At 48.4% G+C, this 14189-nt stretch overlaps 6 protein-coding genes across 6 annotated transcripts; 4 read left to right on the top strand and 2 right to left on the bottom strand.

Moving 5' to 3' along the window:
- Positions 1 to 1447: 1447 nt before the first annotated feature.
- Positions 1448 to 3286, top strand: AO090010000332 (MFS transporter; the record flags this gene model as incomplete). The annotated part of the gene is made up of 4 exons (XM_001827294.1): positions 1448 to 1767; positions 1822 to 2808; positions 2858 to 2989; positions 3049 to 3286. 4 exons carry the CDS (start codon positions 1448 to 1450, stop codon positions 3284 to 3286), a joined length of 1677 nt encoding a protein of 558 aa, XP_001827346.1.
- Positions 3287 to 3946: 660 nt separating this feature from the next.
- Positions 3947 to 5839, top strand: AO090010000333 (NCS2 family permease; the record flags this gene model as incomplete). The annotated part of the gene is made up of 4 exons (XM_001827295.3): positions 3947 to 4027; positions 4092 to 5012; positions 5072 to 5176; positions 5231 to 5839. 4 exons carry the CDS (start codon positions 3947 to 3949, stop codon positions 5837 to 5839), a joined length of 1716 nt encoding a protein of 571 aa, XP_001827347.1.
- A 670-nt stretch (positions 5840 to 6509) lies between these two features.
- Positions 6510 to 7477, top strand: AO090010000334 (Zn(II)2Cys6 transcription factor; the record flags this gene model as incomplete). The annotated part of the gene is made up of 3 exons (XM_001827296.3): positions 6510 to 6632; positions 6682 to 7266; positions 7322 to 7477. The coding sequence occupies 3 exons, from the start codon at positions 6510 to 6512 to the stop codon at positions 7475 to 7477; spliced, it is 864 nt and encodes a 287-aa protein (XP_001827348.3).
- Positions 7478 to 7986: 509 nt separating this feature from the next.
- AO090010000335 (fungal specific transcription factor domain-containing protein) lies at positions 7987 to 8631 on the top strand (the record flags this gene model as incomplete). The annotated part of the gene is made up of 2 exons (XM_023233691.1): positions 7987 to 8099; positions 8151 to 8631. The coding sequence occupies 2 exons, from the start codon at positions 7987 to 7989 to the stop codon at positions 8629 to 8631; spliced, it is 594 nt and encodes a 197-aa protein (XP_023094147.1).
- A 344-nt stretch (positions 8632 to 8975) lies between these two features.
- Positions 8976 to 10229, bottom strand: AO090010000336 (uncharacterized protein; the record flags this gene model as incomplete). Its single annotated transcript, XM_023233690.1, has 4 exons — positions 8976 to 9197; positions 9283 to 9393; positions 9473 to 9766; positions 9867 to 10229. 4 exons carry the CDS (start codon positions 10227 to 10229, stop codon positions 8976 to 8978), a joined length of 990 nt encoding a protein of 329 aa, XP_023094148.1.
- A 794-nt stretch (positions 10230 to 11023) lies between these two features.
- On the bottom strand, positions 11024 to 13414 carry AO090010000338 (uncharacterized protein; the record flags this gene model as incomplete). Its single annotated transcript, XM_023233688.1, has 5 exons — positions 11024 to 11427; positions 11475 to 11710; positions 11763 to 12146; positions 12201 to 13166; positions 13215 to 13414. The coding sequence occupies 5 exons, from the start codon at positions 13412 to 13414 to the stop codon at positions 11024 to 11026; spliced, it is 2190 nt and encodes a 729-aa protein (XP_023094149.1).
- Positions 13415 to 14189: the final 775 nt, after the last annotated feature.

Raw genomic sequence — 14189 nt, 5'->3', positions numbered from 1 at the left:
TGTAATTTATTCGTTATTTGAATGATCCCATGGTGCTATTTATCCTTTTCTTTGGCCTCGTTGAGTGAGGGAACTAAATTTGTCATGTTAGGAGCTAAAACGTTTAGTGCTTATTCTTGTAAGTAACTCCATAACCGCCCCGTATACTATGGAGTAGTTCCGGGGTCGTGCCATAGCTCCGCGGTCAGATTTTTTAATATAAAATATTAATAAATTTATAAAAAATCAACTATCTAGAAGTATATGGTAAAAAGTATATAAAATCAAAGCTAGAGATCTATAGATTATTTCATTTTCTTTAAAATTATTTAGTAATTAAGCTATAGTCAACTATATAATTAACTAACGCGTTAGTGCAAACGAGGCATCGAATCATGCTTGCCATCTGGGTGGGGTTAGACTTTCACTTGTATACCTTGCAACTTGTTAGACTACACATAATTACTACAACTAATCAACTGTTAAGGACGGGAAAAGAATATTAATCAGCAAATTGACTACTAGAATAAGAGAACGCGCCGTAATCTACATGTTTATTACTACTAGTAGTAGTACGGAGTATCAGATATGACTTCTGACACGGTGGAACGACGAGGCAAAGCTGTGCGCCAATCAAACCCACCAAATACAGGTTAACCGGAAAGTCTAATACAAAATTGAATCAAGCTGTGTAAATGCCATGCACAGCCAGTCGCATCTCGACAGTCATCAGATTGCGGCATTGAGGGAGAGATGATGTATTTCGATACTAAATGTTGAAGTGCCTCGCGCTCTATATATTCCTAACATGTCTGATTCAAGTCCCTGAGATAATTACCATGGGTTGGAGGTGCGTTATGATGTTGTTGAACACCGTTATAGATCCAGTAGCCAAAGCAAGAGCACTCGAAGATATACATAAATTGAGATTAGACTGGGTTACGAATCAGGTTCTCTGGTAAACTTGATTTGAAGATAACTCGAATCTATAATTCAATACGTTGGATCATCCTACACAACCTGCTAAATTCTATACTACATCTAACATGATATACTTCTAGCATATTAATTAACGTATAGATTCAACCGTTATTCCTCACAGGTGCCATAGAATTGGACTCCAGTATGTGAGATTTCCGGTGGAAGTGTTCTTTGTAGCTGACAGTGATATTGCTATACAACTGCAGCGAAGGGGCTGTCAGTGTTAAACAGATGTCGGTGAAGATGATGAGTGGTAGCATTTTTACAATAACTTCAAATTATATCGATGACGTCATGTCCTTATCAACTGAGCGTATATTGGTTACCATTAGATGGATGAACGCTGGAACCACAATAGTTTGGAATGTTACTGAACCCACGGATCAATATAGACTGACGAACGTCATTACCCTCATGGCTGTCCTCGCGAATTAATAACTTCTACACCATACTACTCCTAAGGGGAATAAAGAGGATCAATCCGAACATGTCCTCAGCCAGCAGTTCAAGTAGTAATCTGTCTGAGATTCCCACCGCCCATCCAGAGCATAGCCCGGCGTTCGGATCCGTGAGACCTTCAACGCTGAGCCGACGTTCCACCAATGTTGAGCTCTCACGAATTGAGTCGCTTCGTCTGACACACCGGTCGACCGTCGGATCGACAGCTGGGCCAGCCCCCAGAGATCAGTGGCTACCGTTCGGCGGCGGAAAAGATTATCCTCCCTTGCTGCCTGACCCCGAGAAGTATGTCGTCGAATTTACGGGAGATGACCCGATGGATCCGCATAACTGGCGGATGAGCACCAAGTAGGTAAACACATGCTGAGTTGGTCGAGGCGATCCTCTGAACTGACTGGCTAGGATACGTTTTTCTTGCATCCTCGCGTATGTCACTTTCGTGTCCTCGTTCGCGAGTGCGATCTTCTCTTCCACGGTCGCCGCAACCAGCAAGGAATTCCACGTCAGTACGGAAGTCATGACATTAGGTGTGACTCTGTATGTCTTAGGCTTCGCTTCCGGACCAACATTTTGGGCCCCGGCTTCGGAGCTGGCTGGCCGACGATGGCCACTTACTGCGGGTGCCTTTGGGGCTAGCATTTTCACCATTGGGACCGCAACAGCGAAAGATGTGCAGACGATCATGTTGACCCGCTTCTTCGCTGGGTTCTTCGCCGCTAGTCCGCTGGCCCTTGTCCCAGCAGTATTCGCCGATATTTACAATAATCGTCATCGCGGCGTGGCTATCGCCATGTTTGCCATGGCGGTGTTTGTTGGGCCATTCGCATCCCCATTTACGGGCGGATTCATCACTATGAGTTACCTCCACTGGCGATGGACCATGTACATCGCTGCCATCATGGGTTTCTTCGGATCAGCGTTGTTGCTCTTCTTCTTCCGGGAAACCTATGCACCTATAGTGTTGGTGGAAAAGGCGTCCATATTGCGACGCCAAACTCACAATTGGGGAATCCATGCGAAACAAGACGAGGTCGAGATTGATTTCAACCACTTGATCACAGTTAACTTCAGCCGACCCTTCCGCATGTTGTTCACGGAGCCTATTGTGTTCTTGGTGACGTTGTACATGTCTTTCATCTACGGACTGATGTATGCGTTGCTCAGTGCATATCCCGTCGTATTCCAGCAAATCCATGGGATGAATCTAGGAGTCGGGAGCCTTCCATTCATCGGGTTAATCATTGGCGAGTTTGCTGGGGGTGCCTACACCCTCCTCAGTCAGTCGGCATATACGAAGAAATTGATGGCCAATAACGATATCCCTGTGCCGGAATGGCGATTACCCCCGGTGATTGTGGGCGGAATCGCCTTCACAGTAGGCCTCTTTTGGTATGTATCTACTTCGCTCATTGTTTTCTCAACGTTTTAACAGAAACAGGTTCGGTTGGACAGGCTGGACGAAGAACATCCACTGGATGGCCCCCACGGCATCCGGGCTTCTCGTAGGGTTTGGTATCTATTGCATTTTCCTGCAGTGCTTCAACTATCTGATCGACTCGTATCTGCAATTGTAAGCATGCCCCTTTATCTTAGCACGATAACGCCCAGTAAGCAAGGCTGATAGGACAGTGCCGCTTCGGTCTTCGCCGCTAACACCATCCTCCGGTCCGCCGTCGGGGCGTGCTTTCCGCTCTTTTCACGTCAGATGTTTAACAACCTGGGCGTTCAGTGGGCTGGGACGCTGTTGGGCTGTCTTGCCGCTATCATGGTCCCGATTCCATTAGGATTTATCATATGGGGCCCCACGTTGCGGCGGAAGAGTAAGTTTGCGCCGACCGCGGCAGTCTTCGAGGAAAAGTCGGGATAGTCGCTTGCGGGGATTCAAAATGTAAGGAGAATGTAGGGATGAGGTGTTCACTGCACGATGCACTCCGTACAGTAGACACAGTAAAATCTCATGGGCAATGAAACCCTGATGGCACGTTCCGGACTTGCCGTCTCGAGTAAAAGAAGACGGTAAAATTTCCGCCGTGCCAAGAAAATTAATCTCGCGTCCCTCAAGAAACCCGCACGGGCAGAGATAAAAAAACTCGTTGCGATAAGCTGAAGAGCTGTGGACCGAAACGCAAAAATTCGGCGAGACCCGCGTGTGTCTCATGCATCCTCCACTCCAGCACCGAATAGGCATGGTTCAACTATTCGGGGTCCATTGGCAGCATTGCTGATTCGATCCTTGGCCCGATCGGCAAGAGAACCGTACATCTGACTGGCATTCCAGTCCCTTAAGTGGCTCCTATACGGTCATTGCCAAGATGACAGTCACACGAGCCACTGATAAGCACTGAGGCGAAGGATGAATTTACCAAATTTTTTTTTTTTCCTTTCCTTGGACTAGGCCCCTCACATGGCTGGAATAAAAACCCGCCTTCTCCGCAAGGGTTCTCGAATTTTTTGTGTTAGGCGTTGCCTCAACTATACCCCAGGCTGAGACGCCTTTTCCAGTTCATCAACCTCAAAACTAGAAAATATGGGTTGGATACATCGTACCAATCTCAAGGTGGCGCAGTCGCCAGTTGGGCGATGGTTTCGTCTGGAGAATTCCGGCCATGTAAGTCATGATGCTGAGTTCTCTATGAGGTGAAAACGGTGGGCGATCTCTGACAAACATATAGCCCCAAGAACGAAAGGGAAGCTTTTTCTTTACCGAAATCCGAGCCGGATTGGCGACCTTCTTCGCCATGGCGTACATCATTAGCGTCAATTCCACCATTACCTCCGATTCAGGCGGCACGTGCGTTTGTCCGCCAGAGAGCTGGGCCGACAAGTGTAATTCGAACACCGAGTATCTGCTATGCGTGCAGGAAGTTAAACGGGATCTGGTCACCGCCACAGCAGCCATTGCTGCGCTGGGAACGTTCTTCATGGGTTTGCTGGCGAACTTGCCTGTTGCGTTGGCACCTGGAATGGGCCTGAACGCATACTTCGCATATACAGTAGTTGGACATCACGGGTTTGGAATGATCCCATATCGCGTCGCGGTGACAGCGGTGTTTGTGGAAGGATTTGTATTCTTGGCCTTGACGCTCATGGGAATCCGGCAGTGGTTAGCCCGAGCATTGCCCGCGTCGATTAAACTGGCGACGGGTACCGGCATTGGCTTGTATTTGACACTCATCGGACTGAGCTACAGCGCTGGAATCGGTCTGGTCACCGGTTCGACGGACACTCCCATGGAACTTGCCGGATGTCATTCTTCCATGCGTGATGCTACCACGGGCATGTGTCCCGCCAGTGACAAGATGCGCAACCCCACCATGTGGGTTGGTATTTTCTGCGGCGGTATCCTGACGGCAATGTTGATGCTGTACCGTGTCAAGGGTGCAGTCATCATCGGTATTCTGTTGGTATCGATCATCTCGTGGCCCCGTCCGACACCAGTGACGTATTTCCCGCACACGGAATTGGGAGACAGCAATTTCGACTTCTTCAAACAAGTGGTAACGTTCCATCCGATCAAACATACGCTTGTGGCGCAAGAATGGGATCTCTCGGGACATGGCTCGCAGTTTGGATTGGCGTTCATTACCTTCTTGGTGAGTTGGTTATGTTATCACGTGTCGCGCAGGTGGGACTAACTGGATTGAATCAATAGTACGTCGACATTCTTGATACTACTGGTACCCTCTACTCTATGGCGCGCTTCGCTGGTGCTATCGATGAGCGCACTCAGGACTTCGAGGGCAGTGCTTTCGCCTATGTATGTATAGCCGTATCTGTCCCGGATTGAATGGACACTGACAGATGTTCACAGATGGTTGACGCGATCTGTGTCTCTATCGGCTCGCTCTTTGGCAGCCCTCCCGTGACAGCCTTCGTTGAGAGTGGTGCCGGTATCTCAGAAGGAGGTAAAACTGGCATGACCTCGTGTGTGACTGGTCTCTGCTTCTTCATCGCTGTTTTCTTCGCTCCGATTTTCGCCTCGATTCCTCCCTGGGCGACCGGGTGCACCCTCGTCATCGTCGGTGCCCTCATGTGCAAGGCTGCCGCCGATATCAACTGGAAGTACTACGGTGATGCCATTCCAGCTTTCCTCACTATCGCCATCATGCCTTTCACTTACAGTATCGCGTACGGCTTGATTGCTGGTATCCTGAGCTATATCTGCATCAATATGATGGTGTGGATCGTTGAAAAAGCGAGCTTTGGACGGATTGTGCCCCCGAACAAGGATGAGAAGGATCCATGGACCTGGAAGCTCCCTGGTGGTTTCTTCCCTCCTTGGGTCAAGAGAGCTGCGAGAGGCAAGAAGAAGTTTTGGCAGCCGGATGAGGAAAACGAGGGTGTTGTGCCAGATGGGTCGGTGTCCAGCAATGATCGCGGGGAGAAGTCCGGGTTTAAGAGCAAGAGCGGTGTTGTTTGACCGGCAGAATTATAAAGCGTGGTTCTTCGTGTACAGTAGAGCATATATATATATATCTATCTAGTTGGGCGTGGAGTATTTAGTACGTACTTCCGTTCCTCCAACCGTCCATCCGAATTAATTTGATCATGGTTTATGCTTGAGGACTACTTTTCCATTTTTGAATGTGTTTAATAATATCGACCATTATTTACCTTATAACAATCACTTTATAACTTAATCAAAGCTTGTCTGTTGTCTCATATTTAGGGCTATCGGCATCCCGTCGCTGGCAGTTGTTGGGTAGAACCAAAAGAAATGATCACTGGTCGCGATCGAGGAAAAGAATTTGATTGGCGGAAACTTTCTTCTAGAATGGGTTTTGAGACTATTGTAAAGTATTTCCGTACGGATGCGTTCCAATTTACCCCGATGGGGTATAGACGCGTGTCAGAGCCACCGGACGCTCGTGTAACTTACGGTAATCGTGAAACGTCCTCTATGCGGGGATAGTGGCGTGCATTTCCGCCCACCAATTACGCCGCGCGCAAGTCAGGCGGAATTCCTGGTATCAATTCCTTGCTCTGTGATTTCATCCCTTCACTGCTTTCTTTTTCCGCTTCTTATCCCTTTCTCGCCCTCAAGGCCCTTTCTCTCTACTCTCATCATGGATTGATGTCTGCAGAACATCATGACAGACTCCAAACGACGGCTGGCACCCGCGCCGCCCGGTACCCCGGGTGGCAATGACGCTCATCCCCGGAGGAAAAACGTCGGCACAGCGTGTTCAGCCTGCAAGGCTCGCAAGCTCAAGGTAATATTTTGTTCCCTGTAATAATATCTCTCGGTACTGACACGCGTAGTGCACCGGGACCGCGCCTTGTGCGAACTGCGTCAAGAGTCGCCTCGAATGTACCCTCGATCAAACTCTCGATAAACGTCGCCGCGGAGCCTTAAAACGCAAGATCGACCAACTCGAGGAGAAAGAGGATCTTCTTTTTCGCCTGGTCAACGTCCTACGAGAAAGCGGCAACCGGAGCACCATTCCCTTACTCAATCTGATCCGAAGCAATGCCTCGCTACCGGAGATCCAATACTATCTCAACCATCAGGTGCCCGAGTCGGAACTAGCCCTTATGCCTGAACTCCTCGAGGTCAGTCATGAGTTCCAGCGATTGCAGGATGCGGACTCGCGATCAGTGCGTCGGATTCTGGATGCGAAGCGATTGTCGGATCAACCGTTGTTTCAGGTCCCTGCGAAGCCCTGGACTAGCGTCGTCTCGGACAACGATTTTGTTTCGCACCTCATCTCCCTGTGGCTCACCTGGTTCCATCCGTTCTCTAATTGGGTCGATCGCGATCGGTTTGTTTACGATATGCAAACGGGGTTGCTTGGGGCCAAGTACTGTTCGCCGTTCTTGGTCAATGCCATTCTGGCGTATGCATGTGTATGTCGTCCCTCGTCTGTGTCCGAGGCTACGTTCTCTTTAATAATGATCGCAGACATACTCAGATTATCCCGAAGCGTATGCTGTTCCCGGGGATGTATCGTCGAAAGGTGTTCACTTTTACGATGAGGCGAAACGGTTGCTGGACAAAGAGGAAGGGAGGATTAGCCTTCCCACAGTCCAAGGTATCGGCATGTTATGGGCGCGGTAAGTGTTTTCGTTACACACTCCCACAGAGTGAGAGACTAAGAACAAGCAGTGCCTGTATGATAGGCCAAGACCGGCAAGCGTGGATCTATCGAAGCCAATTGGCCTACTCAGCGAACGAACTGTCGCAAAAGCACACAGTGCTCGCATCGACGGTCAACGAAGAAGAAATTCGCATGGCCCGAGTAGTTAATAACACCAGCTGGGGTTTATTCAACAGCGCCACGTATGAACCCGGACTACTGCAACAGAGAAGAGCGACAACTGATTTAAGCTAGGACCCACGCCTTGTTATACGAGAAGACACCGACAATAAAGCCGCCGCAACAACCGTCTTTCCTGTCAGTGAATCATGAATCGAAACAGGACGAGTGGCATCCGTATCCAACGCCGGCAGATGGAGTGCCGTCACACACGACATGTCTGTTCAACGAGCTCTGTTCCTTGAATTTAATTGCATATGAAGTTGCAGACTTCTATTTCCGCAAAGAAGCACCTCGTTCCCGTCCAGATATGGAACAAAAAACCTCTGAATTTCATAAACGTCTCACTGAATGGGCGGACCGTCTACCGCAATGTCTAAAGACCGGGAAGGACCCCGAAATTCCGCACATCTTATGCCTACAGTGAGTTATCTAGCGCCCGGAACCAAGCAGAGGAAGACCTAACCCGTGTAGAATGTATTACCACGCCATTCTCATCGCCATTTACAACCCTCACAGGTTGTCACGCGAAAAACTTATGCCATACACGAATTACGACACAATCAACCCATCGCAAGCCCTCACCATCTGTCTATCCTCCGCCCGTAGCATCGGCCACTGGATGCAGATGTACCGAACCACGTGGGGCCTCGAACACATGCCTATTTTCCACATTCAATGGGTCCAAGCGGCCCTGTTCATTCTCTTAGAAAACCTCCAGAAGGCTGACAACTGCGAAGCGTTCATTATCCTCAGCATTGCAGCGAAGGCATTCTCGCGACGGTTCGAGAAGGCTAAGCGCCTCCTACGGTCGCTCCAGGAAACGGCGCGAGAATTGAGGATTAATTTACCAGTAGAGGTAGCTCCGTTGTTCATCGAAATAGATGGTCAATGGTTACTGCGCCCGGTGCGAATTAAAGAAGAGACGAGCGATACGGCAAGCGGGGACGTATGATTCACGATCAGCTCTTTCATGTATACGGTGTTTGGGCCCGGGATGATACTCGTCGCAATAGATAGAGATCGCATAATGATATATACCATTATCTCGTTGCAATATATAACTCATGTCATAATTTGTATCTTGAGGATGAACCTGAAATTCCTAATCTACTCCCGAAGTAAGATCGTGAAACGGCACACTACCTAAATGATAAACACCAACATCAAACAAGATATATATTTACCCTGAACCCCAAAAATCCCAACCATCATTCATAAAGACATTATAAAAAAAACAAACAGGCCAAGCTTCACAAGGAAGAACCAAAACAACGTAAAGGAAGAGGGTGATAGGATTTAAACTTTTTCCATAGGATCCTCATTCTTCCCTTTAACTTTACTCTTCCCCTTCCAATATCCCTTCTTCAACGTCAACCGATAATGCCACAGCGCCCAAACCACAACGGTCGCGAGCGTCAGCGGAAGCGTCACGGCCCAATACAACCAGAAATTCTTGGCCATCTCCCATGATTCCGCCTCGCCGCTTTGATAATCGAAGAAGTTTGTTCCGAAAATGCCCTAGATACACATTAGACTCAGGTGTAGGGAATAGGATAGAGTGTAGAGTGACGGGGAAGGAAAATCTAAAAAGGGTGACAATTACCGAAACAAATGTCCCAGGAAGATAGACTAGACTGACAACACCGATGGTTTTCATCATCGCGCTGTCGGATTGAGCGTTCCGGCCGAAGCCTTGGTTGACTAGATTGAATGCCTTTATATATTGTTAGTTTTTTTTTGGTAGAGGTAGAAGACATGATATAGAGGAGATCATAAAGACAAGAGAAACAAACAAGATTAATCTCGTTATCCAATCTATCGGTCAGCGATTTCGACCTAATCTTAAGCGAATGCATTTCCTTCGCTGCAAAGGCCAATTTCTGTCCGGTTTGGAGATGCGCGCCACGGGCCTTCGAAGCAATGTCCGTGAACTCCTCTCGCCAGCGTGATTGCTCCGTCACGACGCTGTTGATGGTATGCTCGGCTACCTCGAGGATCTCGGTGGAGTGGAAGATATGCCGAGCGATGTCGTGGAGGTTCGGGAAGTTAGTGGCTTGTAATTCTGCAAGGGTACTTGTATTTCGTTTCTAGTGTTGTTTTTGTTAGTTTTTTTCTTTTTTTTTTTTTTGATTCCGTTGTATGATTGAAAGGAGGGAGGAGGAGGAGGACAGATGAATGATTGCAGACCTTCTCTATATCTCTAACGAGGTGTCGTAGAGACCAAAAGCATTTGTCATATAACATCGCTACTTCGCGAGCGAACACCGCGTGCCATATATATGGGTTATAGTATCTCAAGTATCGGGAGGGGAAGTTCTTCTGTATTGATCGTTGCTCGTCGAGAGGGAGATTGACGAAGAAGACTCTCTGTACACCGGGTGCATTATTGCTGTTTGTTGTTGGCTGTGCACCACCATCTGGATTTCGAGAATCGGTTGGCGTTTGTTGGGGCGGTATGTTCCATTCGACGAAGACTGAGGGTTGCATCCAGTAATACTTGTCGGCAGTGTTGACCTTTTTGAGTTTGAAGACGGTCCATGATTCTATCATTTATTAGTATAATGGCACCGGACAATGGAACAGGAGAGGTATGAGACGAACTATGTTGGGAAATTTCATTGCCGTTGAAGCCATACTCAGTGTGAGAAGACCCGTTCAGGTCATCCTTGAGGGTACGCTGGAAGTCAGATGGGAGGTTAAGAAGCGTAGCACATTGCTTCAGTGTTTCTTGTTTGAGAAAGCTTATTATAACACGATTATTAGCCGTTGCATCGTTATGAGCAATATTAAAAAGTGGACTACTGAGAAGCATACACGACCTGGGTGGAGCAGCGTTGGGGGGACTAAGATTGGTTAGAGGGTGTATATTCATATTGCAGCGGAGAGGTACACAGACACTCAAGTATTGCTCCAAGCTGACCTCTTCCTCTTGTCTCCATTGATCGGCGCCTAACGTATATCAGCACTTGCTTTAGAAGGTAAATGCAAAGTTAGGACCTGGATCATACCATCATCTTCAAAGATGGCGACTTCGGGCGGCTGCGGCGTGTCTACGGAGCTGAGTTCCATCGTGGGAGCTACTCTGATAATATGCCCAGAGCTTACCCCAACACGGAGGGGAAAAAGAATGGGGTCAAGACTGTGACTAATGGGGTTGTTATATGGGCCGAAGAGCGCAGCCTAATGCATGCATAGCCGCCGGCGCTAAGTGGTTGTCTTCTAGTACCTTGGACAAGTCACCACGAGGCTGAACGATGAAAAACGATCCATTCTGAACCAATCAAACAAGCGCGTGAGAATTAAACAAATACCAAGAGAAAATTACGCAGTCGCACTGCGTATAATCAAGGCAACTCCTCCGCCAACCAGTCCTGAAACCATTTAAAATCGGCCGGGCACAAGAATCCCAGTCCAACCATAGCCACGGCACTGCCCAGCCAGTTCGCCCCGTTGAACAAGCCGTCTGTATCATCGGCGAAAGGATTCTCCATGCCATCTACATGGCTCGAATCAGGACCCATGTCAGTGGCGCCTGTCTCACTTGTGTCTTCGAGATACGATAGAATCCGATCACGAGCGGCTCGTAAAAACAGTAACGTATTTCTCGAAGAGAAGTTATACGGGATCATAAACTGCAAGATTTGTTCGCACTTGCGCCATGCTTCATGGACGGTAGTTTTCTCGATGTCGGACAGGGCGGGCAGGCAGGTGTAGGACATTACGATGACCATACCCGCAATCGATGTGTCTGTTGGTCAGCCTCGTCCGAAACTTATCGAATCGGGTGGGACTTACAGAAACCATTGTACCACCAGGTGTCGGTAGCGGAGGTTTGATAGTTGTCATAAACTAGCGAGACCAAGTCGATCGCTGCTTTTACGCAGGCCGCTGCACACTTGGATAACACCGATGAAAAGAGCGCCCTAAGGACAGGATCATGCTGATCGGTCTCGGAATCCTCTTGCGCCAGCATTTCAGAGCATAGTTGACTAAAGGCGGTACGGTTGAGGCGGAGGCGCAGGTAAAGGAATCTAGAACCATTATTAGGGTGCTCAATAAGGAGACTTGCACTCTGGGTCGCACCTTGCATGTAAAACATTTCTCTGGCGCCTTAAAGTCAACAACTGAGTTACATCCGTCGCTGGATTGAATGGACGATTCCAACTGAGGACTGCGGGCAGGCTGGATTCATATTTGGATAGCTTTTCTTCCAGTTTAATCACAACATCTAACCAGTCCTGTTGTGCAATTTTTGAGCTAGCCGGGGTGCTCGATCGGTTGCATTGTGCTTTGTGGACAGCAGACAAGGCAGTGTCTAGGATGCTACACAGCTCTAGGCTGGAGGGGTAGAAGGCTGCTACATACGGGTCCTTGGCGTTCGTAGGAGTAAGACCTACTGCCCCTGGCAGTGGAATGGTAGGCAAGGAAGACATCGAACTAGGCCTCCCACAAGCCATGTTCGTTATTCTGTTCCCATTAGCTTTCACCAGAACCAGTATAGTAAGTTATTGAAGAACTTACGTATTCATCATGACACACCCATGCCATGTGCGCCGCTGAACCTCCATTTCTAGCGGGTCCTTGAAGCTGTCTGGTTGAGTTTCGTGAAACCCAAGCCCCTGGGCAATTCTACACGCCACTCCTACCAAATCACAAGACTTATGTGAATCGGGTATGCTTTGAAGATACAGTGACGCCAATAAAAGGGTTTGGACAGCTCCAAAAGTGCGGATTTCGAGCAGATCCAGACCAATATTCTGTTTGGCCCTAAGGAAGAAGGTATGGGCTATGGCATTCCGATCCGGAACCGAGAGATCGGCAAAATGGCACCCAAGGGCAAACATGATGTTCAGTGCACAAATAAAGACTGGTGACTGACGACCGGAGTCAGACCTGCCGCCAAGGCCGATGTTGAGTTCACTGGGCTTATTGTCTTTTGTGTCGGATACCCAGAGACCCTCGTAGGCATCCTGGACACTAGATCGGTCAAAGAAAGGATAAAGGCAATAAACCCGATCCCAGAAGCAACCCAGCAGATGGTCGGCAAGATCCCGTGGTGGCAAAAGGGAGCCATCTAAATGAGCATGAGTAGGACCATAGGGGATATCTCTCAGCAGAGAACCTTGTGTCAGGAGACGTATTAGGCACGCAGTGGGTGGGCTTCCGAAAAACTTATTCAGTTGCTTTGGAAATCCTTCGTTACCACTACTGACATTACTAGCTTTCAGCAAGTTTAAATCACCCTCCTGCGGGTTTGTCAGAAGGGAAGGGAAGGTTTCCGGCTTTATTGGAGGTGGAAAGGCGCGAGAATTCCCATGATCTGGGAGAGCTGTCTGAGTATCGAATTGGATTCCCAGGCCAATATGAGCTGTCTCTCCATCTGAGTCTATGGATGAAACATCTGGGTTAAACGTAGGGACTGGAATCCCAGCTTCGTGGCACATTTCTTCCAATTCGCGAATATGACGATAAAGGACTTGAAGGTATCTGTATGTCTATTAGCAAAGGCCACGTTAACCCCCAATGCAAACATACTCATCGGTGTCCAATAGCCTGACAATGTTGCGCCTATAAACGCACCGGTCAGCCGCATGCGACCGTTGAGTGCAAGGGCTGCAGATGGGTTTCCTTCCGTCGCAACGAGACTTGCGTTCCCGACATGGCTCACAGCAGAATGACGATTTTCGTCGGCATGACCCACTGCTTTTTCGTATGGCGGACCTTCGAGACTGCATATTGGCAAGCTGAAATATTCAAGCAAGATCTTAGAAACTAGAAAGAAACCAGGTCCGGATGTTGGGAACTGGCGTTAGAAAGTGAAGAGCGTTCGGACGCTGTGATCTCGTGGTCATAAAGAAACCAAGAATAAGATTGATTATGTTCTATAGTAGCATTTTAGGTGGACCATTGCCGAATATTTATATGTTCAGATAGGTCAAGGGAAGTTTGGATTTGATTCTGGGGGAGTCACCGACTCCCCACTTTGCCTCCAGGTCTAACACATCTGACCAACTTGTTGGAGACTTTTCTCAAGGGACAAAGGCTAGATAGTCTCTGTGATAGGAGCATTCTTCTCGAGCGATTCCTTCCTGCATGTGCGTCGCTTACCACGGGATACTGATGCATATATCTGGCGCCTTCCGCACTGGCGTCGTTAAACCAAGTACTAAGATAGGATGATCCGCCACCATCATGCAAAGGGATCACTTACGGTTGGAACTAGTGCTATGAAGGGGGTCCTGCCCAAGCTTCCGTTGGAAACTAGTGAGTTTCTACAAAAAGCGGGGAGCACATAGTCCACCAGCGCCGGAGATACTGCATATAAGCGCCAAAATCCAGCACAGCGCTTAAGTTGTGCGGCGGCCCTATCACCCGCCTTATCACAGACAAGGGTGATTCGATATTAGTGCGAGACTAGTAACCAGCACGGTGACGATTGTGATTTATAATTTCTCGTCATTTCTTTGACCCCTCCTATGAACACCCATCGCCGACGTTGGCTAATATGGG

Source organism: Aspergillus oryzae, chromosome 8 (assembly GCF_000184455.2).
Source record: "Aspergillus oryzae RIB40 DNA, chromosome 8".
In the NCBI taxonomy this organism is placed as follows: domain Eukaryota; kingdom Fungi; phylum Ascomycota; class Eurotiomycetes; order Eurotiales; family Aspergillaceae; genus Aspergillus; species Aspergillus oryzae.
This window is presented reverse-complemented; position numbering and strand designations above follow the sequence as displayed.